The sequence below is a fragment of the Neoarius graeffei genome, chromosome 3, assembly GCF_027579695.1.
Source record: "Neoarius graeffei isolate fNeoGra1 chromosome 3, fNeoGra1.pri, whole genome shotgun sequence".
Taxonomy (NCBI): domain Eukaryota; kingdom Metazoa; phylum Chordata; class Actinopteri; order Siluriformes; family Ariidae; genus Neoarius; species Neoarius graeffei.
In genome coordinates this window covers 76,912,078-76,936,566 of record NC_083571.1, presented here as the reverse complement: position 1 = coordinate 76,936,566, position 24,489 = coordinate 76,912,078, and the positions used below count along the sequence as shown (strand labels likewise).

General features: G+C 40.1%; 1 protein-coding gene across 1 annotated transcript in view; it reads right to left on the bottom strand.

The window, feature by feature from the left end:
- Positions 1-23,934, bottom strand: part of ptchd4 (patched domain containing 4) — a 35,997-nt gene extending 12,063 nt beyond the window's left edge. Inside the window, exons 1-2 of the mRNA XM_060916028.1 lie at positions 23,380-23,934; positions 3,045-3,525 (exon numbers count right to left, since the gene is read on the bottom strand). Coding sequence (XP_060772011.1) covers positions 3,045-3,525; positions 23,380-23,934 — 1,036 coding nt within the window. The remainder of the gene's footprint in view (positions 1-3,044; positions 3,526-23,379) is intronic.
- Between the last annotated feature and the right edge of the window lie 555 nt (positions 23,935-24,489).

The following is a 24,489-nucleotide window of genomic DNA, read 5'->3' as shown; positions in this document are numbered from 1 at the left end:
TAAGTGGATATTGACATTGATGATGCAGTTGTCATTTGTTTAACACTGACTGAGCACCGTGGAACACTTCATGCAACAACAGACCACTGACACCTCTGGCTTGTTCATTCATCCTGATAAATACTGTATAAATGTCTGCATTGGACAGTCAGATTATTGCATATGCTGTAAAAGATCAAATGAAGTTTACTCACCCAATGAATTTGCTAGCCCAAGTTTAGTAGCTGTGTGTTTGAAGCTTCACCACAGTGGCAACCTTGTCAGCTGAGCCGGTTTTCATACAACCCCAGCTAATAATTACATTTTCTCCCATCAGACTCCATAGATGACACTATTTTTTCCAATACAATCAACATATACAAACTTGCATTGCGCTGACTGGATAATTGCATGAATGAGCAAGTATACAGGCATTCCTGTTAAAGTGACAAGTGAGTATAAATAGATATAGTGCTAAACATTTTGTGTAGCCTGAGAGGAAGTACTGAATACATACTCTAACTGATTTACCTTCCTGTTTTTGTCCATTGAAAGCAATTCATCTCTACTTCTGCTGCCAAGAAGTGAAGCAGCCTCAAAGTGGATCTAAAAATAGGCATGCAGTGTGAAAATACCACTGCAGGACCTGATCAGACTGTCAACAAGAACAGACTGTCTGTGAGAGGAGTGGGTAATGCTGGAATTACTTTCATTCAAGTGAATGCTCACCTGAAGAATAGCTCTGTTGTTCCGTAATATTGCACTAATGCATGAACATTGGTCAGTGAATGTGAATGTGATTTCCAGCCCTATTTACTGAGGTCTATCCTGTGGCTCTGAATACACGTAATTTTACTCCATTCTCATATTGAAACACAGCCAGATGGGTCTTTGTGACTGAAGCTTCCATGCCCCAATAATGAACCTTTAAAAAGGTATTGAGAGCTCTTCCACTGCGAGTTGGCCTAGTGGTTAGCGTGTTCACCTCTTGACTGGGAGGTCGCGAGTTCTACTTGCGGTTGGGTCATGCCAAAAACCCTCATAAAAATGGTACCTACTGCCATCTGGTGAGGCACACTGCAACCCATACGTGAGTCAGAAATCAAACTCTAGCAGTTACCAGAGGACCTACCCCCCGCTGTAACCCTAACTATGTAAAAGGCAAGAGGCCGAAGGCTATAGAAATGGAGATCTGTGACGCCTGATGTGCCTTAAAGGAGATACGCAGAACCATGGCCTCACTTTTTGTTTATAAATGCCTTGAGACCTCAAGAATGGCATAGGAATAGTTTTAAGTGTTAACAATAAATCTAATATAGTCATTTTTACAATTAAAGTGATTCATATAGGTAGCAGTCTGAGTGAATGACCTTGACATCTGTGACGTCACTGCAGGAAGGCTATCGGTCTCATCGCCATTTCCACTATACTAAAACACAGAGCTGACTGCAACTTCGAGCTTCCATTTTGAGCTAATTTATCGCCATGCCACGTAGATGTGTTGCTGGTGGGTGCAGCAACATGACAGAAGGTGGATTTATGTTGCATTCATGGCCCAAGAATGTTCAAACTGCAAAGATTTGGATGCGTTTTCCTATAAATTCACGGGCACATTGGGCACCTATGAAGTGGTCTCTCCTCTGCTCTGCACATTTTACTGAAGACTCATGCGAGAGCTCTGATCTGTTGAGGAGCGTTGGCTATAAGCCCGTATTGAAAGAGGATGCAGTACCAACAATTAAAGGAAAAGAAAACTACAAGAAAAGGAAAGTAAGTTCAGTTGCACCAGTTTTCCCAGAGTGTGAGGTTAGGGTTGTTGTTAAAACCCAGGAGGGAACAGGACGGGACATATTATTGCTCAGGCAGTGACCTCCCCGTGGTTGTTGCTACGTCCCGTCCCGGGTTTTAGTAATTGCCTGAGCCAAGCAGTAATGGCGGAGTACTCACTATGGAGAAAATGGAGAATGAGTGGAATCTCCGCTGGATATGCTTGCCTCAGCAGCAATATCTTGCCCTTACGTGGAAGAAGTGAATGAACGGAGAACTGAACGAACAACTGAAAGTCAGATTGTTTCAAAACAATTGGCCACAAGGTCAGCCTTCAAGAAGCGAGAACACAGACAGGTAAGAAGCGACTTTCATTTGGATACAAAACAACAAAAACAACAACACTCATTGTTTACCTGCATTTAGATTAATACATGTAACTTGTATTGTGTATTTTAGTTACTGGTTTAAGATTATTTAATTTGCTTCAGAATGTGATTGTCTCAGTTCATCTGATTATTTAATTAGCCTTTTACATTTTATCAGTTAAAATGCATGCATGTACATGTATGTTGCATAAGTTATAACGCCTATCCTGTTTTAATGAGAGTCAACCCACAATCAATTAAGTCAAATCAGTTTTAGTTGAGCAAGTCAGTAACGGTATTTCTTACTTTCACCATAAATTTTTATTTATATGACTTTGGTCCATAGCTGTCAAAGGCCTTGGCCTTAAAACTGGTTCCTGCTGTGACGTCACACACTCAGGGTTGGCTGGCTCAGCGGAGCAGCTTGAATGCCAACTTTGCGGTCGATTTTAACTCTCAAAAATATATATTTTTTATTCCCATTTATGCAGCATCCAAGAGTCAAGGATGGAGTATCCACTCAGAAATGTATTTAAAAATAAAGGTTCTGCATATCTCCTTTAAGGGCCTGATGAATGCTTGGATGGGAAACTGCCTGGGAAGATCTCTTCCTCTTGCCATCAGATTTAACAATGGCTCTAAAACTATATGAAATGTGATATCTTTTATATGGCTTAATGAGACATGTCACTGCAACAATGCATCAAATTAATACAAATAAATAAAATGGGTTTCAACTTCAAGAACTTAAAGACTACCTACTATGGTTGTATGTACTCTATGGGGAAAAATAGTGTGTGTTTATCTGTTTTATTCCAGGAACAAACAAAAATACACAAAAGTGACTGCTGTAAAAAACTGCTTTTGAGAAGACAATTATAGCAGTTAGCACAATTATCACATGCAACAAGAGACAAAAGCTGCACATACCCATGGCAAAGAAGGGGATACCGAGCAGTGTGGAGTTGAATTTGCCATTCGAGATGAAAAAGATGCCAGCAGCAGTGACATTGGCGCTGCAGACAGTGAGCACACCGAGCAGCCCCAGGAAGGGCTTACCACGTAGACAGTCACGCATAGAGCTGGAGATGGTAGCAGCCAGCAGCACCAGCACCAGACCCACCAGCACCTCGCCCTTCGCCAGTGCACCTGTCGCATGGAAATCACGCCATAGACCAAACGATGTTAATGCCTGCACGTGTAGGTCTGGGCTGGCTGTTGCTAAATGTTGCACCATCTTGCCAAACTCGCTCTCCCATTTCTCAGCAATAGCATCCTGTACTGTGGGAACCAGCCGACGTAGATAGTAGGTGATCTGGACTGCCTGGGCCGACTTGACATGCCGCTCACGTCCATGTGATGCCAGCACAACGCTGCCCAGCTGGTGCCCAATAAATGCCACTCGGCCATCCTGGAGAGAAAAGAAAAAAGGGTACAACCATATTGACAGTTTTAAAAATTACTCCACCAATACATATCAGCTGAACCAGCTGCATTACTCAAATGGCCACTTTTGGCAGATAGGGTGGAGGGTACAACATGTAGATTTTCAGTCAAAATGCACAATACAATTGAAGAAATTATACTGGCGAGTTGAACAATTTATTTCATGCACGCAGCGATTCCATGTGAAAGTCCTAACTACTGTAGATAGCTTGCTAACAAGCTACTAGCCAGCAAAATAATTAGCATACTCAAGCAAAGTATGTTGCCTAAAAAACAGTTTCCTGCTCCATCAAGGTTGTCATTTGGCCATTCATTTAACTCCAAATGGCAATCATCCATTCAAACTACTCGAAGTCGTCATAAGGGTTTGTAACACATTCTGATACTGCAGCCCTGCCAGACAAAGACAGAAAACACTTTATACTGATATTGTTTCTACTGAGAATAAAAAGAAAAAAATTGTAAAAATGGGCTAAATTGTTTCAGAAAACTGAGCCACTTTTTGGTTCTTCCCAAGCATAGAAACCAGCTGGCTAGTGGTCACTTCCACTGAGAGTCCACAGTTCTGATCTAGGCACATTCATATCTGGAAGTGCAGAAAGATTGTAAGGTTTAGTAACATGCTGTGGCAATACATTTGGAAGGAATATTGAGTCTCTTTGCAAATAGGTTGACTTGAGTGCTTCCATAGATAATCTATATTAGTTGCATTCCAGCCAGATATAAAAAGGGCATACAGTGGTGCTTGAAAGTTTGTGAACCCTTTAGAATTTTTTATATTTCTGTATAAATATGACCTAAAACATCATCAGATTTTCACACAAGCCCTAAAAGTAGATAAAGAGAACCCAGTTAAACAAATGAGACAAAAATGTTATACTTGACCATTTATTTATTGAGGAAAATTATCCAATATTACATATCTGTGAGTGGCAAAAGTATGTGAACATTTGCTTTCAATATCTGGTGTGACCCCCTTGTGCAGCAATAACTGCAACTAAACGTTTCTGGTAACCGTTGATCAGTCCTGCACACCGGCTTGGAGGAATTTTAGCCCGTTCCTCCATACAGAACAGCTTCAACTCTGGGATGTTGGTGGGTTTCCTCACATGAACTGCTCGCTTCAGGTCCTTCCACAACATTTCGATTGGATTAAGGTCAGGACTTTGACTTGGCCATTCCAAAACATTAACTTTATTCTTCTTTAACCATTCTTTGACAGAACGACTTGCGTGCTTCGGGTCATTGTCTTGCTGCATGACCCACCTTCTCTTAAGATTCAGTTTATGGACAGATGTCCTGACAATTTCCTTGAGAATTCGCTGGTATAATTCAGAATTCATTGTTCCATCAATGATGGCAAGCCGTCCTGGCCCAGATGCAGCAAAACAGGCCCAAACCATGATACTATCACCACCATATTTCACAGATGGGATAAGGTTCTTATGCTGGAATGCAGTGTTTTCCTTTCTCCAAACATAATGCTTCTCATTTAAACCAAAAAGTTCTATTTTGGTCTCATCCGTCCACAAAACATTTTTCCAATAGCCTTCTGGCTTGTCCATGTGATCTTTAGCAAACTGCAGACGAGCAGCAATGTTCTTTTTGGAGAGCAGTGGCTTTCTCCTTGCAACCCTGCCATGCACACCATTGTTGTTCAGTGTTCTCCTGATGGTGGACTCATGAACATTAGCCAATGTGAGAGAGGCCTTCAGTTGCTTAGAAGTTACCCTGGGGTCCTTTTTGACCTCGCCGAATATTACACGCCTTGCTCTTGGAGTGATCTTTGTTGGTCGACCACTCCTGGGAAGGATAACAATGGTCTTGAATTTCCTCCATTTGTACACAATCTGTCTGACTGTGGATTGGTGGAGTCCAAACTCTTTAGAGATGGTTTTGTGACCTTTTCCAGCCTGATGAGTATCAGCAATGCTTTTTCCGAGGTCCTCAGAAATCTCCTTTGTCCGTGCCATGATACACTTCCATAAACATGTGTTGTGAAGATCAGACTTTGATAGATCCCTGTTCTTTAAAAAAAACAAGGTGCCCACTCACACCTGATTGTCATCCCATTGATTGAAAACACTTGACTCTAATTTCACCTTCAAATTAACTGATAATCCTAGAGGTTCACATACTTTTGCCACTCACAGATATGTAATATTGGATCATTTTCCTCAATAAATAAATGACCAAGTATAATATTTTTATCTCATTCATTTAACTGGGCTCTCTTTATCTACTTTTAGGACTTGTGTGAAAATCTGATGTTGTTTTAAGTCATATTTATGCAGAAATATAGAAAATTCTAAAGGGTTCACAAACTTTCACGCACCACTGTACAGTATATGTGACTCCTTGCAATTTTGTAATTACATCTGTAATTGAGATGGCTGTTTTCCATCATGAAGGCTTGCATGGCAAGTCAGACCTCCTGACACTGTACAGAACAGTCTGCATGAAGGGCAATTAACTATTAGGTCTAAGTATTTAAGTATTTGCACACTTGAGATCAGGAGCTTTGTCTGGTTCACCACCTACTACTGATACTGTCTGCACAGCAGCCAATTGAAATAGGGACCACACACAGACTCTGGGTTTGCAGGGACTCAAAGGAATCTAACATATGCTTTGCAAACACCCTGGGTGTCAGAACAAACCCAAAGGGTTACAGTGGGTACACTGCTCCTCTGATGTGAAAGAAATCACTTGCACTCCACAGTAAATCCATCCAGTACGATTAGTGGGCAAAACAGCACTTTTATTTATTACAAGGCACCTTAGATCCAAAATGGAGTGGATTCCACCTCCTTTTTGTTTTTTTTTGTTTCAATACTTGTTGAAAAGAACTCAGCCAGGTAACCTGATGTTTCTCTAGGTAACAGGTTCCCAAGCTTGGTCCTGGACTACTCCCTACCAGGCACATTTAAGTGTTTTCACCGCTTCCAACACCCCTGATTCAACTAACCAGCTAATTACCAGCTCTTCCCAGAGGCCAAAAATTTTATTTCCGCCTGTTTTGGTGGTGGGTGTGTTCAGCATTGAATTTATTTGCGATGTCACACTTCACCATGGTGGTTAATTACTAATATGAAAGTAGACACTCAGGGCTTTAAGAATTTGCAGTTTAAAAAAAAAAACTTGTGGTTTACTTATAATTATTTCCTTTTTCCAAAAACACAACAAGGACTAACTACACTCCATTGCTAATCAGCAGGGTCAGAGTGGAAAGAGTGCCCACTTTCAAATTCCTGGGCACACACATTGCAGAGGACCTCACCTGGACCATGAACTCCACAGCGGCAGTGAAAAAGGCACAGCAGCGACTGTACTTCCTGAGGATCCTCAAGAAGAACAACCTCCATGAGCAGCTGCTAGTGACTTTCTACCGTTGCTCGACCGAGAGTGTGCTGACATACTGCATCGCTACGTGGTACACCAGCAGCTCTGTGGCAGACAAGAAAGCCCTTCAAAGAGTTATTGACTCTGCACAGAAGATCATTGGCTGCCCACTGCCCTCTCTAGAGCAACTCTACACCACCCGTTGCCTCAGCAGAGCCACCAACATCTTAAAAGACCCTTCCCACCCTGGACACCAGCTTCTTGAACCACTGCCCTCTGGTAGACAGTTCAGGTCCATTGCATCATGGACAAATAGACTAAAGAACAGCTTTTACCTGAGTGTCATACGTGAACTGAACAAAGCCAGTCACCTACACAAATGCCAGCAGTACGGACAGAAACAGGACTGAACAGTAACACAAACTGTCTGCACCTCTACATGCCTACCTCTTACCTAAATAGTATATGTTTTTACAACCACATGCACCTTATTCTCTTGATCACCTATATTTATTTATTTATATTCTCTTGATCACATTTATTTATTTATTTATTTATATTACTCTTGCTCAACTGCACTGTGTCAGCATGGGCAAATGTGCAATTATCACGCCTAATTGTGCAGTACATTCACTTATTACTGTGCAATAACCCACTGTATCATGGGTCACAATCTAGATACATATACAGTGGTGCTTGAAAGTTTGTGAACCCTTTAGAATTTTCTATATTTCTGCATAAATATGACCTAAAACATCATCAGATTTTCACACAAGTCCTAAAAGTAGACAAAGAGAACCCAGCTACACAAATGAGACAAAAATATTATACTTGGTCATTTATTTATTGAGGGAAATGATCCAATATTACATATCTGTGAGTGGCAAAAGTATGTGAACCTTTGCTTTCAGTATCTGGTGTGACCCCCTTGTGCAGCAATAACTGCAACTAAACATTTCCGGTAACTGTTGATCAGTCCTGCACACCGGCTTGAAGGAATTTTCGCCTGTTCCTCCGTACAGAACAGTTTCAACTCTGGGATGTTGGTGAGTTTCCTCACACGAACTGCTCGCTTCCTTCCACAACATTTCGAGTCAGGACTTTTGACTTGGCCATTCCAAAACATGAACTTTATTCTTCTTTTACGATTTTTTGGTAGAACGACTTGTGTGCTTAGGGTCGTTGTCTTGCTGCATGACCCACCTTCTCTTGAGATTCAGTTCATGGACAGATGTCCTGACATTTTCCTTTAGAATTTATTGGTATAAATCAGAATTCATTGTTCCATCAATGATGGCAAGTCATCCTGGCCCAGATGCAGCAAAACAGGCCCAAACCATGATACTACCACCACCATGTTTCACAGATGGGATAAGGTTCTTATGCTGGAATGCAGTGTTTTCCTTTCTCCAAACATAACGCTTCTTATTTAAACCAAAAAGTTCGATTTTGGTCTCGTCCATCCACAAAACATTTTTCCAATAGCCTTCTGGCTTGTCCACATGATCTTTAGCAAACTGCAGACAAGCAGCAATGTTCTTTTTGGAGAGCAGTGGCTTTCTCCTTGCAACCCTGCCATGCACACCATTGTTGTTCAGTGTTCTCCTGATGGTGGACTCACGAACATTAACATTAGCCAATGTGAGAGAGGCCTTCAGTTGCTTAGAAGTTACCCTGGGGTCTTTTGTGACCTCGCCGACTATTACACGCCTTGCTCTTGGAGTGATCTTTGTTGGTCGACCACTCCTGGGGAGAGTAACAATGGTCTTGAATTTCCTCTATTTGTACACAATCTGTCTGACTGTGGATTGGAGGAGTCCAAATTCTTTAGACATGGTTTTGTAACCAGCCTGATGAGCATCAACAACGCTTTTTCTGAGGTCCTCAGAAATCTCCTTTGTTTGTGCCATGATGCACTTCCACAAACATGTGTTGTGAAGATCAGACTTTGATAAATCCCTGTTCTTTAAATAAAACAGGGTACCCACTCTCACCTGATTGTCATCCCATTGATTGAAAACGCCTGACTCTAATTTCACCTTCAAATTAACTGCTAATCCTAGAGGTTCACATACTTTTGCCACTCACAGATATGTAATATTGGATCATTTTCCTCAATAAATAAATGACCAAGTATACTATTTTTGTCTCAATTGTTTAACTGGGTTCTCTTTATCTACTTTTAGGACTTGTGTGAAAATCTGATGATGTTGTAGTTCATATTTATGCAGAAATATAGAAAATTCTAAAGGGTTCACAAACTTTCAAGCACCACTGTAACCAATTTTTTTTGTTGTTATTAAGCAGTTCTTGAAAAGATATGTTTATCTTTTCTTATTGACTTATCTATCTTGTGTAGACTTGTTGAGCTTTTTATTTGAATGTTTATCCTGTACAGATGTGACTCCCCCCCCTTCCCCTTAATACTAAGTGTTTGTATGAATGCACTGACTGGATTGCGTGCTTCAGTTTCACTGTATTGTATGGTGCAGTGACAATAAAGGAATCTTGCATCTTTTATACCTAGCCTACTAGGGTTACATGTTATAATTTTATTGTGCCAATTGTATGCAGTGTTTTAATATCAAAAAAGCTTTAATTTTTATGTCTGTTTTATCTCTGTATCAAATGTTATGGTGTAGAGGTGGGAATTATTTGCCCAGCAGGGGGCTCAGACTCCTCGCATTTCCTATCGCCCTGCTTACCAGCAGCTAAATACAGAGTCACGATACTCTACACACAGAAACCCAACAGTGACCAAACTAATCTTATAACAAACTTGTGGCGATAAAACAATTCATTTGTTTATACTGAATGAAAATATCTGATAAGATGATTTCACCAGTTTACTGCAAGAAAGGGCTAAATGAAGTGGGTGTGTTAGAGTAGGAAAAAACTAAAACGCAGGGCAGGGGGCACTCCAGGACCAGGGTTGGGAACCTGTGCTCTAGTTATCAGTACCAAATTAATTGAAGAAAATTTTAATTTGTCCCATTTGGGTTAATTCTACCTGAGCTTGAGTTTTTCCCCCAGCATTTTAGTGTGCTTTTCACAGGGTAGATGCCCTCTGCTTTGGCTTTCTCTTCCTGCTTCATGGATGAAAAGACAGTATTCCTACTTAGCACAGCTTTTCATATAGCAGCTGAAAAATTACTTGTGTTTCACACCATATATTTATTTTTGCTTATGTAGCAGCAAAGTATGTCTACGTAGCCTAAATTTGCACGAAGCAAAGCTGGACAATCAGCTGGTGTGATGTTCATGTCATGACATGCAACAAGGTAGACAAGTTGTTTTAAGAAAATAATGCAACAGTGAGGCAAATAAAAAGTCTCAAATGTATTCTTACATGGCTCATTTGAATACTCTATTCTAATTGGTCAATTATGGCATTTTATGGTCTGCTTTTTCTGTATAGCAGGCCGTTGCTATGAACCACATCATTAGCAGAAGCAACCATCCATCCATTATCCGTAACCACTTATCCTGTGCAGGGTTGCAGGCAAGCAGGAGCCTATCCCAGCTGACTGTGGGCAAGAGGCGGGGTACACCCTGGACAAGTCACCAGATCATCACAGGACTGACACATACAGACAAACAACCATTCACACTCACATTCACACCTACAGTCAATTTAGAGCCACGAGTTAACCTAACCTGTATGTCTTTGGACTGTGGGGGAAACCGGAGCACCCGGAGGAAACCCACACAGACACGGAGAGAACACGCAAACTCCACACAGAAAGGCCCCCGTCAGCTGCTGGGCTCAAACCCAGAACCTTCTTGCTGTGAGGCGAAAATGATAACCACTACACCACCGTACGGTCCCTGTTTTGGGAGAAGTCATTCTAAAATGTTTCAAATTAATGTTTGATGAAAACTTCCCCAAATTAATAAGAGTTTATCCAATTTGTGCTCTTAGATTTTTCTGTGCTCTTGCTTTTATAACAGGCCTCACCGTTAACTTTTGACACCTTTTGCCCTGCAAGGCAAATGGCCTCAAAAAATGTTTGCCCCCCTTGAATTTCCATTTGCCCTAAAATTTTGCGGTTTTCAAGTACATGGTTCAAGGCCATACTTATCTGTTTTCTAGGGGTATAATTGAGTTATTTAAACAAAAGTACATTTTTATTTATTTATTTATTTTTAAAAACAACATTTATTTCTGCAACAGAAGAACAAGACAAGCCCTGAAAACATGAAACATAAATCAATATCATATATGTAAGACTTACATACCGTACTAGTACATAATACATCTTTTTATATGGAGTTTAGGACACAAAACACACTTTGTTTTGCCTAAAACAATGACTGGCAATATTGCAAAGATGAATTATAAAACTAAAAACATTATAAAACAGGAGTCTGTACTGCAGTACTGTCTTATCATTCAGTTTGCCATTGCATTTAGGAGGAAATTAAACAACCTGTCCTCATCTTCACATGCATGATGGGCCAATGTAAAGTGATAAATGGGGTAAGATAGATTTATCTATGGGATATTACACTATATAAATTATATATATATTTACTGTAGAGGGTATGGTTTACTATTTGAGACACAAAAGCATGTCTTTCCATTCACTGAATGTACTTACCACTAGCTTTTATTATTACAGGGTTGATTATAGCTACTATATCACTACAGCTACAACTTGAATGTGCTGATTCTGTGTTTGTTTGTAATTATTGTTTCATCCACTATTAGATAAAAGTAAAATAAAATCTTACAACATTGTTTGAAAGTCTAGAGCAAGATATTTTGTTATTTTACAAATAACACTTCAGATATTGTTTTAACAATAATAAGCATCAAAGTATAAATGATAGAATGCAGATAGCTCTGTAACTAGATGTCCTTGGGGTTGCTGAGACATGGAGGGGCAGTAATACAGTCTAGCCCACAGTTCAGGTCGGAGCCCTTTGAGAGTAAATGCTTTGGCTTTCGCAACATTCTGTTCCCAAAAGCTGATGTCGGGAAAAAGTCTTTACACAAAGAAGGTTTTCTTGTTTTTGTAGATTTTTTTTAACTGTTCTTCCGTGTCGGGACTCTTCAGGAAAAAGAAGGTACATTCCAACATGTAGCTAATGCTAACGCTAGGCCACGAATCTGCACTGTCACTCCAGTTGTTTTGAGGAATTTTGTAAGGCTCAGAACTGCCAATACTAGTTTCCACGTGTATCTATCCTGCACTTCTTTCTGACTAAGATTATCCAAGCAATCCGGTAGTAGAGCTTTTTTTTAGCTGTATTTTTCTTCGAGCAACAGATGCCGGACATCTTCACTTGGCTTCAGACCACTCATAGGGATGAAACGCACAAATGCGCATGCATGCCTGAAGCAAACCAATCAGAATCACCGTTACAAATCGGGAAGAAAAAATAAAAACGGAGATCACAGGGGAGGCAAGGATGCTGGTTAATACGTCTTGTTTTTTGTAATGTACTTGCTCGAAAATCATTTTTGTGCTTAAAGAAGCCGACCACAGGTGTGCCCGAATGGGCCTAACTCGCTAAAATATTTCTGCCCGAACATCTTGGTCGGGCAAATCAGGCAATGCCTAGTGTGTTGCTTGTATAAGTTAGGCCCAGTACCCCTTGGCAAAAAGCTTACAGTGGAACCCTAGTAGGCACACAAGCATACTTGTGCTCATGATGCATAACATTAAGCAAACATGGCTAAGTGAGGACAAATTAGTTCATAAATGATTTGATACAGTGGGCTCCAAAATTCTGAGACCACACTGAAAATCTGGGATTATTTTAAATGTAATAAATAGAATGTTAAAATATTTAAAACAAAGGATATAAATGCTCAATATTTTGAATATTGCACTATTTCTAGATCCCCATTTTAAATGTAAGCAAATTTGTTATACTGACTGTGTTAAGTGCTCTGTTCAAAAGATCAGATTTTCCTCATGTCTAATCTCTTCTATTGAAGCATTTGTTCAAATGACACTATGATCTCAAATCGATCATGAGGTTTTGCCTAAACTTTTGGACGTTGAGTGCACATGATCATTGAAGAAAAAGGGTACAAACAAATACTAAGAAATTCATGTAAATATTTAAAAGATTCTACTTTTCACTCAAGCTTTTGTCAATAATATAATTTATATAGAAAGTTGTTGTATTAAATTGGACAATAAGGAAAAATAGATGCAGTTTGACTAATGCACTTGACTATATGTCAGTAGTATGAAGTTGTTTGTCTGCACAAAGTCAGTTTCAGCCATAATATCAGCCTGCAGCACGTTCCCTGTTGCTGCTGAGCTGCACTCCTGCAATATGCTTGGATCATAAGAACACTCCACTGGTGGCCTACATAGTAGCACTCTCAGCCTGAGCTCATTATTGCTTGCTGCTAACATATGTCCAATGCCCGCTTCAAACGCCTCTCCATTCTAACTTTGTAAAGGCTTTCAGGTTGCAGATTCTAGAGGACTGATCAGCTGAGCCTTCTGCTCATTTCTTTACCTGCTGTGACAATACAACAAAAGTTACCTTACCTTTCTCTTTCTAACCGTGTCTGCTGGTCTCTTCCCATTCAGCCATATTTTCATATCCTGCAAGCTCCATACATTACTATTGCCATGTACTGCAATTACAGGAAGGTTCTCTAAGTGCTTGTGAGCATTGCTCCAGTCCCAGAAAATTTTATCAGTGATCACTGTCCACCATCCAAATAAATCAGGTATATCCTTTAGCTTTCCTTACCCTTTAATTTAATTTACACTTTAATGTATGTTCAAAGCAATCCACAATTGCACTCATGTTATCAATTATATTTTATGTAAAGACTATCTACACATAATATCATGAGCATATTTGTCTTTATGATATCTGTTGCTATATTAAGAGAGGAAAATGCTGCTGTTATCTAAAAAAAGTGAATAAATTTATCCTCAATATCGAAAAAAAAAGTACAGCAACAATAAAATGTGTGTCATATTGTCTGTACATCAGTTTACCTGTTCAGTATCATAATGTTACCAACTCTTTTTAGGTCAAAACGTGCACAACAGTGTTGCTTTACAAATATTTCAGGGTAAGAATGACTAACAGTATAATGGGCAAAAGTTTGTGTTTTAAAGTTGATTCTTTCCATATTTGTACCTTGTAGTTTTAATATTTATGCAAAGATATCTATCCATCCATCCATAGCCGCTTATCCTGTTCTACAGGGTCGCAGGCAAACTGGAGCCTATCCCAGCTGACTACGGGCGAGAGGCGGGGTACACCCTGGACAAGTCGCCAGGTTATTGCACGGCTGACACAGAGACAAACAACCATTCACACTCTCATTCACACCTACGGTCAATTTAGAGCCCCCCAATTAACCTAACCTGCATGTCTTTGGACTGTGGGGGAAACCGGAGCACCCGGAGGAAACCCACACAGACACGGGGAGAACATGCAAACTCCACACAGAAAGGCCCTCACCGGCCGCTGGGCTCGAACCCAGGACCTTCTTGCTGTAAGGCGACAGTGCTAACCACTACACCACCGTACTGCCCAAAGATATTCAATAATACAAAAATAAATAGCCAAAGACACTTACCAACCACTTTATTAGGAATATCTGTACATGTGCTCATTCATGCAATTATCCAATCAGCCAATCATGCAGCAGCATTGCAATGCAGACTAGAAAGGGCACTTGGGAGAGTGCATACCTTCGCCAAGCCACATATTATCAACATCAAAATCAAATCACTTGAACCTAGGATAATACTAATGCTGTACACCAAATTTCATCAAAATCCATTCACTACTTTTGGAGTTACATTGGGAACAGAAAAAAAAAATCCTGAATTCACATACATATTTGGATCTGCATCAAAATCTAATCAATTGTTCCTTGGCCCACCTTTTCTCAAAATTTCATTAAAATTCATTCACTACTTTTTGAGTAACACTGGGACCAGTCAAACAGAAGCGAAAACAAAACCTCCTCCAACAAAGTTGGCGGAAGTCAAAATCCTACACACACAGGTCAAGACTTCCAGTTTATGTTCACATCAAGTAGTGACTTTCGGTGACTTTGACTGTGGCATGGTTGCTGGTCCCGGACAGGCTGGTTTGAGTATTTCATAAACTGCTAACCTCAGATTTTCATCCACAACAGTCTTTAACATTTACACAGAACAGTGTAAAAATTAAGAATCATCCAGTGAGCTGCAGTTCTGCATGTGGTAATGAGAGAGGTCTGAGGCGAATGGCCAGCTACGGTCACTCAAATAACCATTATTTACAACCGTGGTGAGCAGAAAAGCATCTCAGAATGCACAACACTTTGAACATTGACGCAGACAGGCTATGATAGCAGAATTGCATGGTTTCATGCATTGGGCTGCTAGCACGTGATTGGCTCACTGGATCATTTTTCTCTTACAAAGCCCCACAGTCAAGCATTTTGTTTATAGTTTTTTCCTTAGGTAAAGGTGTAGATGTGGAGAACTAGGATGTATGAATGCTGTCACCCCCCCGCGTTCACTCAAGTTTGTTGACGGTGGAGTGGCTGGCTGCTTTACCGTATGTCCTAGGGCTCTCTCATGACTGTGTTACTTTCTGGCTCTCCTTTTAGTTTGCTGCCACAACTAGTATTTTTGGAGTTCTGGCTTGCACTTAGCACAAAATGTGCATTTTCTTTAACATTTTACTTGGCAAAAAGTAAAGGGTGTCAAGTCTGATAATATAATCAGCATAAATATCACTGAATATCATTTAAGTGTAATACCATATAAGGATGATAATACTGCTAGATCAAACAGGTCTAGAGTACAGGGTGTTTACTGTATAGTTTGGAGTCTGTTGTAGAGTCTAGTCTATTGTCTTTATTCATTATATTTATTGACCTTTAGATTGTCTGTCACTGTGTTATATGACACCTCACATCCCATGTTAATTGTCACACCGTGATTCTGGGAAATTCTTTTCATTCCTCAAATTCAAATTTTATTGGTCACACATACAACCATACATTCCTAAAGTATTACTAGTGAAGTATTCCCATATAACTGCTCAGTCCTTCATCCTAAAGACTTTACAAAGCACTGACACCCAAGATTCCTTCCATAAATGTTAAACACCTCTTTACAGAAAGAGAATTTTAGGGGGAAATTGAAATTTAAAATTCGCAGTGCTAGGACAACATTAAAAATGTTCAGTATTTCTATTTGTGGAGTAAAGCTATGGAACAGTTTGAATGTGGAGCTCATGAAATGTACAACTATAAACCAGTTCAAAAAAAGGTATAAGGAACAGATCTTTATGAGGTATAGGGAGGAGGAATTACAATAAAATTCTATTGATAATATAAGTGTATATATGTGGGTATGGGTACGTACGGATATATCATATAAAATGTGAGGGTTTTTTTGTGTATATATATATATATATATATATGCATATGAGTGATTCCACGCTTATGGGTACTGAAATAGGGACATGAACTTATTTTTAAAAATTCACCTAAAACCATTTCTTTTTTTTACCATCAGGTCACAAAACATGTAATCTTTAATGAATGATATGTTAAAAGATAACTTTAATTTTCTGAGATGTAATAAAAACATATTTATATGCCAAAGTCAGAACGTAACAGAAGTGTTGTGGACATATATATTCTCAATTTTAACAATGTAGAATTACTTTTTGAAACATAGGAAGGTGATGTTTTAGCAAATATAATTAATAAACATGTGTAGTAGAATAAACATACACATTCTTTCAATAAGATTAACATGGTATATAGCTAGATTGTAATTAATTTGTAACAGACGCGAGATGGACAATCGTAACAGAAGTAATGTAACAGACATCATTTTGGAACTCATAGGCTTGACTTTGGCATATAAATATGTTTTTATTACATCTCAGAAAATTAAAGTTATCTTTTAACATATCATTCATTAAAGATTACATGTTTTGTGACCTGATGGTAAAAAAAGAAATGGTTTTAGGTGAATAAGTTCATGTCCCCATTTCAGTACCCATAAGCGTGGAATCACTCATATATATATATATATATATATATATATATATATATATATGCAAAATTGTATATAATATATAAGCATAATATGCATAATTATGATATGGGTGTCTGTGTACGTATGGATGTGTATAGTTATAGGTATGTGTATATGTAAGTACTGTATATATGTATTGTATGTATGTATATATGCATAAGTATCTGTATATATGATTTGATTTGGTCGATATTATACCATGCTGGTATGTCTTGGTATGTTTTCTGTTTTTGTTGATTTTGTTTTTCTTTTGTATATATAGTTTATTATGGTGGAAAGTGATGTTTGATTAGCGGTGGTATAGAGGGTTAGGATTTGATAAGTTATTTACTTCTTCCTAATCCTTTCCGAACTTTATTGTGTTACTGCCTTGCTATTCTGTTTGTCTATGACGATGTTTTGATGATTGCATTTTTGATTTTTATTTATTTTTTTGTTTGTTTTTATATCTTCTTTACTGTTCAGAATAAAGCAATCAATCAATCAATCAATCAAAAAAAAAGCTCACCATATCAACTCTAAAATGTCCTTGTTAAATAACGCCAGGTTTTTTTCTAATCAGTTTATTATTCGTCTTAAATTATGCAGAGCCTCAACCATGTAAGGCCCTGTGAATGAATTGTTACTATAGAAATTATAACGTATTAAAATGAGTGTGTTAACAAAAAACCCTGTGATCTGAATTACAACCAGAACTTCTGTCACAGAAAATGAATCGACATCTTCAGATTCAAGAATTCAACTCATTCTGTGGTAGAAACAGGCGATATCAATATGATCAATATTATCATGCTAAATGATCCGTGTGATCAAAGTAATTCCTGCCAACAACTAGTAGTGTTTTAAGAATTTTGAAAACATTATTTCATGATCAGTATCATAAATTGTGTTGATTAGTTAGTCAAACATTTTCTGCCATTGCATAACTTCATACAAAAACTGTTGCCACCTTAAGCAAAAAAGTTCCTTTTGCACTTTAAAGACTTCCAAGGTGGCATTAAAGAGACACAAAAATGACTCCCTTCATCAACAACTGAAAGCATTCAGGATCAGAGGGAGACACTCCAGTGGTTATGTGCTTCAAAAACACAGCAGGACAATAGGAAGGTTTCAAGTTTCAGAACACCTACAAATAGAAAGAGATTAGACCCAACATGTGTGGCTGAAAAGGGCTGTTTCATAATCATGGCTGTCTTCTTGAACAACACCGACTTACTCCTGCAACTAGGTCCAGTATATATCTAATACGCTGGAGTTTCTTATCCCTTATTTTACAGGGACACACCAGCCCTACCTACATTAGTAATGTCTCTTATAAGTTCTTAAGGTGGTGTAGTGGTTAACACTGTTGCCTCACAGCAAGAAGGTCCTGGGTTCGAGCCCAGCAGTTCTCCCCGTGTCTGCGTGGATTTCCTCCAGGTGCTCCAGTTTCCCCCAAAGACATGTAGGTTAGGTTAATTGGTGGCTCTAAATTGACCATAGGTGTGAGTGTGAATGATTGTTTGTCTCTGTATCCAGGCCTTTCAATTACATAATTTGGGCTACACCCTGTATTTCTGAATTTGGGCTTTTTCCGTCGTGATACAGGTTAATTTGGGCTTTTCTGCACGCACAAAGTGCTGTTTTCCCAGTGCTCTGTGTTTAAACCTGCTGCTGCTTTTTTAGCTACAAAGTTATGAATAAATAAAGAAATCTATGAATGTTATTTTTACCTTTATTGCAAAATGTCTACAGCATTAATTCCTCTTGATGTACATGTACATGACAAAAATAATTAGAATACAGTTAGTATTTAAAAGATGTGTTGGGGCCTCAGGAGAGCCTGGAGGAAAGGAGCCTGTGAATGAAAAAGCAAGTTATGCACTGTTTCCATCAAAGAGACAAACCTGTAGCCGACCTGTGACACAAAAGGTTTTTCAGTCACATCACAAGAATCGGCAGTGCAATTCACAGCATGTAGTCAGATAAAAGATCTTAGTTTAAATTAAAGGCCAGTGTCTATCATTAACAAGAGGACCAAGCTCCAAGTCACTGATTCCACCCACACAATTGTATGTATTTAAGATGCAAGGCCATCCTTAAAAAAAAAATCCGTTTCCTGTCCACCGGGTGAGCAAAAAAATTTTCAGTCGGGAGGGAGGGATTTTTTTTTTTTATGGATGAATAAGAAATCGCAATGCTGTGTTTGCTTTTTCTTTCAGTACTTTTTTATTACAAGAGCAGACACATTTAATAATAAAATTAATAAAATGACAGTTTAATCAACTGAAACTTGTACAAAAACTTTAAGTTAGCATTTTAAATGCTGACTGCAACATTTACAAAACTTTTACAAAGGTACTTAAAATGTCTGACACACGGACTTTTTGTAGTTCTAAATCGAGCGTTAGGCCTAGTTCGGATGAAATTACACTATTAAAATGATCACTGAATGATTTGCTTTTCTGAATCTTTACTATTTTGTTGTTCGCTAGAATACCATTTTGCGATTTCACACTTAAGCAAATGTTTGAAAACTCCGGATCTCCTTCCTTCATGGTGGCTGCCATTTTTTTGTGCCACACGGCGCATGCACAGAGCTGATTCAATTCAGAGTGCGCGCGCACTCGGCGGAGGCAGTAGTGTGTCGGAGGGAACAGAAGCAGAGATAACGCTTATTTTGTCTCCGGTAAACCAGTCTTCTCTCGTTCAATTACGTGCTGGCATCAAAAGACACCGTTGGTTGTAAATGAAACCAAACTGAGTCACTGGAGTGTATTTTCATACACAAATGGAGAAATGTTCGCTGAGTGTTTAATTGTGTAGCCCCACTGCAGACCGTTGTCGTTGTTAATTCATAGCATGCTCAGCTGCGTGAATGTGTCATGCACCAAAAATAAGAGATTTACAAGCCAGGAACGCCTCATGATGCAATACGCAAGAAAAGAAAAGATTTACTGCCATTTTACTTTGTATTTGAGTAAAGTGAATAAATAAATGGTCTGTGGAAAATACATTTAATCCTGGGAACTGCGTGCACAGGAGTTTATTTTGTGTTTACTCCCCCCCGGCTGGCTACTTATTTGTCATGGCTGGCTAGTATGAGCCTTAGTGGAAAGCCCTGGGAATGCGGAAATGTCAAGTTCGATTTTAGATTTACGAACCCGAAAAAAAATGTCGAAAAACTGGCGTTAAAAAAAAAATTTCACCCGCACAAACGGCACTCACCCGGCTGGTGGACCGAAAACAGAACATTTTTTAATAATGGCCCAAGCTGTATCTTAAATACACACAGTTGTGCCCTGAATAGCTCTCTTTTATTCAGTCTTTTACCTGATTTATATCATATGACACTAGGTATCAGAGAGATATTGCAGTTGAGGTCAGATAATGTGGGATATAGGGCTATTTTTAGGTTTTTAAATGATACAGGAATTATTAGGAGAATTTAGCACAATAGGGTGTGAAACGTTCTGGTTCACACCCCAGTCCAGAAGGTGGCACCTAAAAGCTGTTTGCCAACCGCCATAAAACAATATAAAAGAAGAAGAAAGAAGCTTTGCCTAATGTGGAAATCCTGCTCTGGTCATTGGTACGCGACTCTCGCTCCTCCACGAAATCATGGGGTGCCGATTGCTGTTGATGGAGAATTCGTGCTCTGTGCGAGGCTTACAGCTAGTTCGATGAACCCGGAACAACATGGGAATGGTGCGGATTTCGCATCAATTACGAGAAATACATGCTAATTCTCGCCAATTTCTGTGTTTTTAAAGAAAAAAGTCAAGACATTTGGTTTTATGCAGCCAAGTTTATTTAATCCACAATTTTTTTTTTAACTTTTGGTAGCGTATTTTGGGCGCTTGACCTTAATTTGGGCACCTTTTTAATTTGGGCGCCTACGACATTATCCGTTGCAGGTTTCATGTAATTGAAAGGCCTGGTATAACCACCTGCGATAACCTGGCGACTTGTCCAGGGTGTACCCCACCTCTCGCCCATAGTCAGCTGGGATAGGCTCCAGCTTGCCTGCGGCCCTGTAGAACAGGATAAGCGGCTACAGATAATGGATGGATGGATGAATGGAAGTTCTTATAAATATGTTTGTAGGAGTTAATTGCATGCTCAATTTTGACCTTGTGGTTATTTCATGTAATTCTACTTTAATTATTACACTTAGATTTTACTGGTTAAATTCAGAATTGCATTTTTTTTTAGCACTAACCAGGTTTTACTTTAGGACGCATACAGTACTTTCATTCACAATAGAAATATATTTAAGTGGAAGTTACTTTCTTGTAAACTACTGTAAGTGCCTCTGACAGGATCCTTTATCCGTCAAAAATGTCCTCTCCGGAAATTGCTCACCATATGATGAGGTTGTAAATAATTTTTTAAGAAAATATTGTCTCTTTTGAAGCAGAACACTCTGTTGTTGCACAGTAAAAAACAAGACTTGAAACAGATGCGAAACACATTTGCGACAGAGCTTCACATGCGGTTAAAACATGAGTCCGTCACAAATTCTCCTCTCCAGAAAACCACACTTCAGTTCTTATTACAGTCACCACCATATACAAACATGGCTGCACAGGAAATGAAAATTTGTACTTAAAATCACATCAATTTCAACAGTTTTTCACTCTTATGGACTATAAGAAAGTGGGTCCATTTTAGAAATACACTATATGCTGTCTTCTCACCACAAGTAAAGCCTAGGTCACAACCGGATGTACGATTTTTTGGCTGTGCGATTTTTGGCGTTTCCCAAATCGCTGCGTTTGTTTTGTTCGTGGAGAAAGACGCACGTTGGCCGTAAGTTTGTTTTGCAACCTGAGAAAAACGTAAGCGCCCGTAGAGTTTGTTTGACATGACAAAGAACATCTGCGGCCGGTCTGCGGCCAGTCTACGGCTTGAAAATCAGCACGTTTCACGCGTGCCCTCCATGCGTTTTTTTGCACGTAGACCGGCTGTAGGAGCATGTACGGCCGGTTGTGACCTAGGCTTAACATGTCCAGGGCTCTGAAATACTGCACAGTTAATTTCCACCTCAAAAGGTCTTTTTTTTTTTTGGCAGCACAGAAACACAAAAGGTTTAATTTTTGGACTATTGTGGACTGGAAAAGTATACTCTGATTGTGAAACAGCCCACAGGCGCATTAACACGGCCTAGATTTCTCAGAATCTATATTTCAAAGTGTTTTGTTCTCTGTTGCAGTGCTCCATTCATAGGTTTCACTGTGATTTGTACATTGTTCACGTGCATCACTACAGTCTGTGTAGTTTTGTGCATTTTACTCCTGCCATACTAAATGCATTTGTGTTGTCCTGCATGCACAAACACAGCAAATGGGACAACAATTCGACTCCGACTCTGGCTTTGCTCTTGTAAATGACATTTAAGACCTGGATCAATGTCATGCATGAAAGTGATGAAATGCATACTGGAGCCAGTGTTCATTAAAAGCCTATCAGGTTGTAACGAAAATCTCCAGCAGCACTGCTACAGCAAAACAAAGCTACACACGTCCACTAGGCTTGTGTGCAATGCAGATCTATGCAGCTGAATCATAACATAGACACAGGATAAGGGAGCACAGGACCAGAAGAGGTATGTGTTCATCTTTCTGAGGGTTTCCCTGCTAGCTGCGGTAGCGGTAACGTCACTACAGTCTCCGTTTCATAGGCTGCTGCTGTACTGCAGTTTCATTGTTACATAGCGTTCACGTTGCTTTAGCATTAGCGTGTTCCCATAAACACACATGCGCGCGCGCATGCGCTCTGAGAGCGTCAGTTTGGCACATCAGCAGCAGGAATCTTTCAGTCGCCTTATATAGATAGACCACGGTGTCAGGGCTAGAGTGTGTGTCTGCATAACATATATTAACAGATGATGTACATATCTAAAGTGTCACGGGATGACCGGGTGAGTGATAAAGTAGACAGCTAAAATCCAGATTCATATATCAGTAATAGTCTATCACTTGCAAAATATCTGCACACTCATACTGTGCTCACTGTTACTTATATTTATGCTTATTATTTAAATTTACTATTCATCTTTGCACTATGCACCATATTGCACCAAAAGGGAAATCCTTTCTGTGATGAACTGCTAAAATCCAGATTCATATATCAGTAATAAATAGCTGAACACTTACTGTGCACACTGTATACTTTATATTTATTTAACTATTCCATACTTGACTTACCTGGATTACTTTGCACTATGCACCTATTTTGTTGTTTGCTTGTTTTGTGTATACGCTTCTTTTTTTTTTTAATCTGTTTTGTACTATGAGAGCTAGGAGTCAAATTCCTCGTGTGTGTCCACATACCTGGCAATAAAAGTGTTTCTGATTTTAGTTTGGCCTCGAGTGCAATCATTAGCCTATCGCACGTGCACAGCGCAAGGAGCACAATAATAAGTAGGGAATATTAAAAAGCGACACCGGTCTTACCCTTAACGTCGTGTTCGGGTAGCTCACTGGCACTTTAGCGAACGTGTTGTTGTTTAGGATGGCCTCGCGGATGTCCTCGAAGATCGCGATTATATCATCGAGGACGCATCGGCGGGGCTCGCGCTGGCCGTCGAACACGCAGAGGTGCGCGAAAGTGTAGTTGAAGCCGCGATGCGCGACGCGCAGTTCCAGCACGTGCCGGTGCACGCGCAGCACTTGCTCGGCCAGCTCGAGCACGTTGGCGCCGCGCTTCGCGAGCAGGATGAGGCGGCCGTAGCGGCCCGGCGTGTGCAGGTCCGAGTAGAGGCGGTGTTTCGAGCGCTCTAACGGGAACAGGCTGTCGGCGAGGCGCCGCTCGACCTTGGCGAGACTGTGCGCGGGCGCGAGCAGCCGCTCCAGGTCAGCCTCGGGCGCGAATCCACGCAGAGCCGCGCCGCCCAGCAGCGCCGTGAGGACGGCGGGAACGGTCAGGAAGAACACTGGGTGCCGGCTCACGAACAAGCCGAGCCAGTAGAACGAGGCTTTCAGCGCGCCGTAGATCGCTTGCCGCAGCATCATCCACCTCCTCCTCCACCACCTCCTCCTCTTTCTCCTCCTCCACCACCGCCTCCTCTGTTGCTTTTGCCTAGCAAGTGCATGTGACACACGCTCCCATGCTGCGGTTTGCAAAAAAAAAAAGAAAAGAAAAAACCCAGATTATTGATCGGCTACCGTGTGTGTGTGTGTGTGTGTGTGCGCGCTTTTTTTAGTTTCTACTCAAGACGTGCCTCTCTCCTCCTCCTCCTCCTCCTCCTCCATGCGCGTTAATCTCTCTCTGGTTACAGCAGTGTGCGCGCTGCATTCTTCCTCATTCAAGCTCCAGCATCGACGGACTGATGTGCTTCACTGCAACTATGTTCCAAGGTCCACAGAGGCAAGGCAGCTTATTTCAGGCAGAGTTTCTCCATCCAAACATCTAAATACCTAAGCCAGTTCCAGTCCCCCCCCCTTTCGTCCGGATGACCGAGAAGCAAATACTGCAGAGGACTTCTTGGCTGTGATATGAACTTGAACTGAATAAATGAGCAGATAAATGTTCACCTTCTCTTGAGATGGTCTTGTGGTCTGATG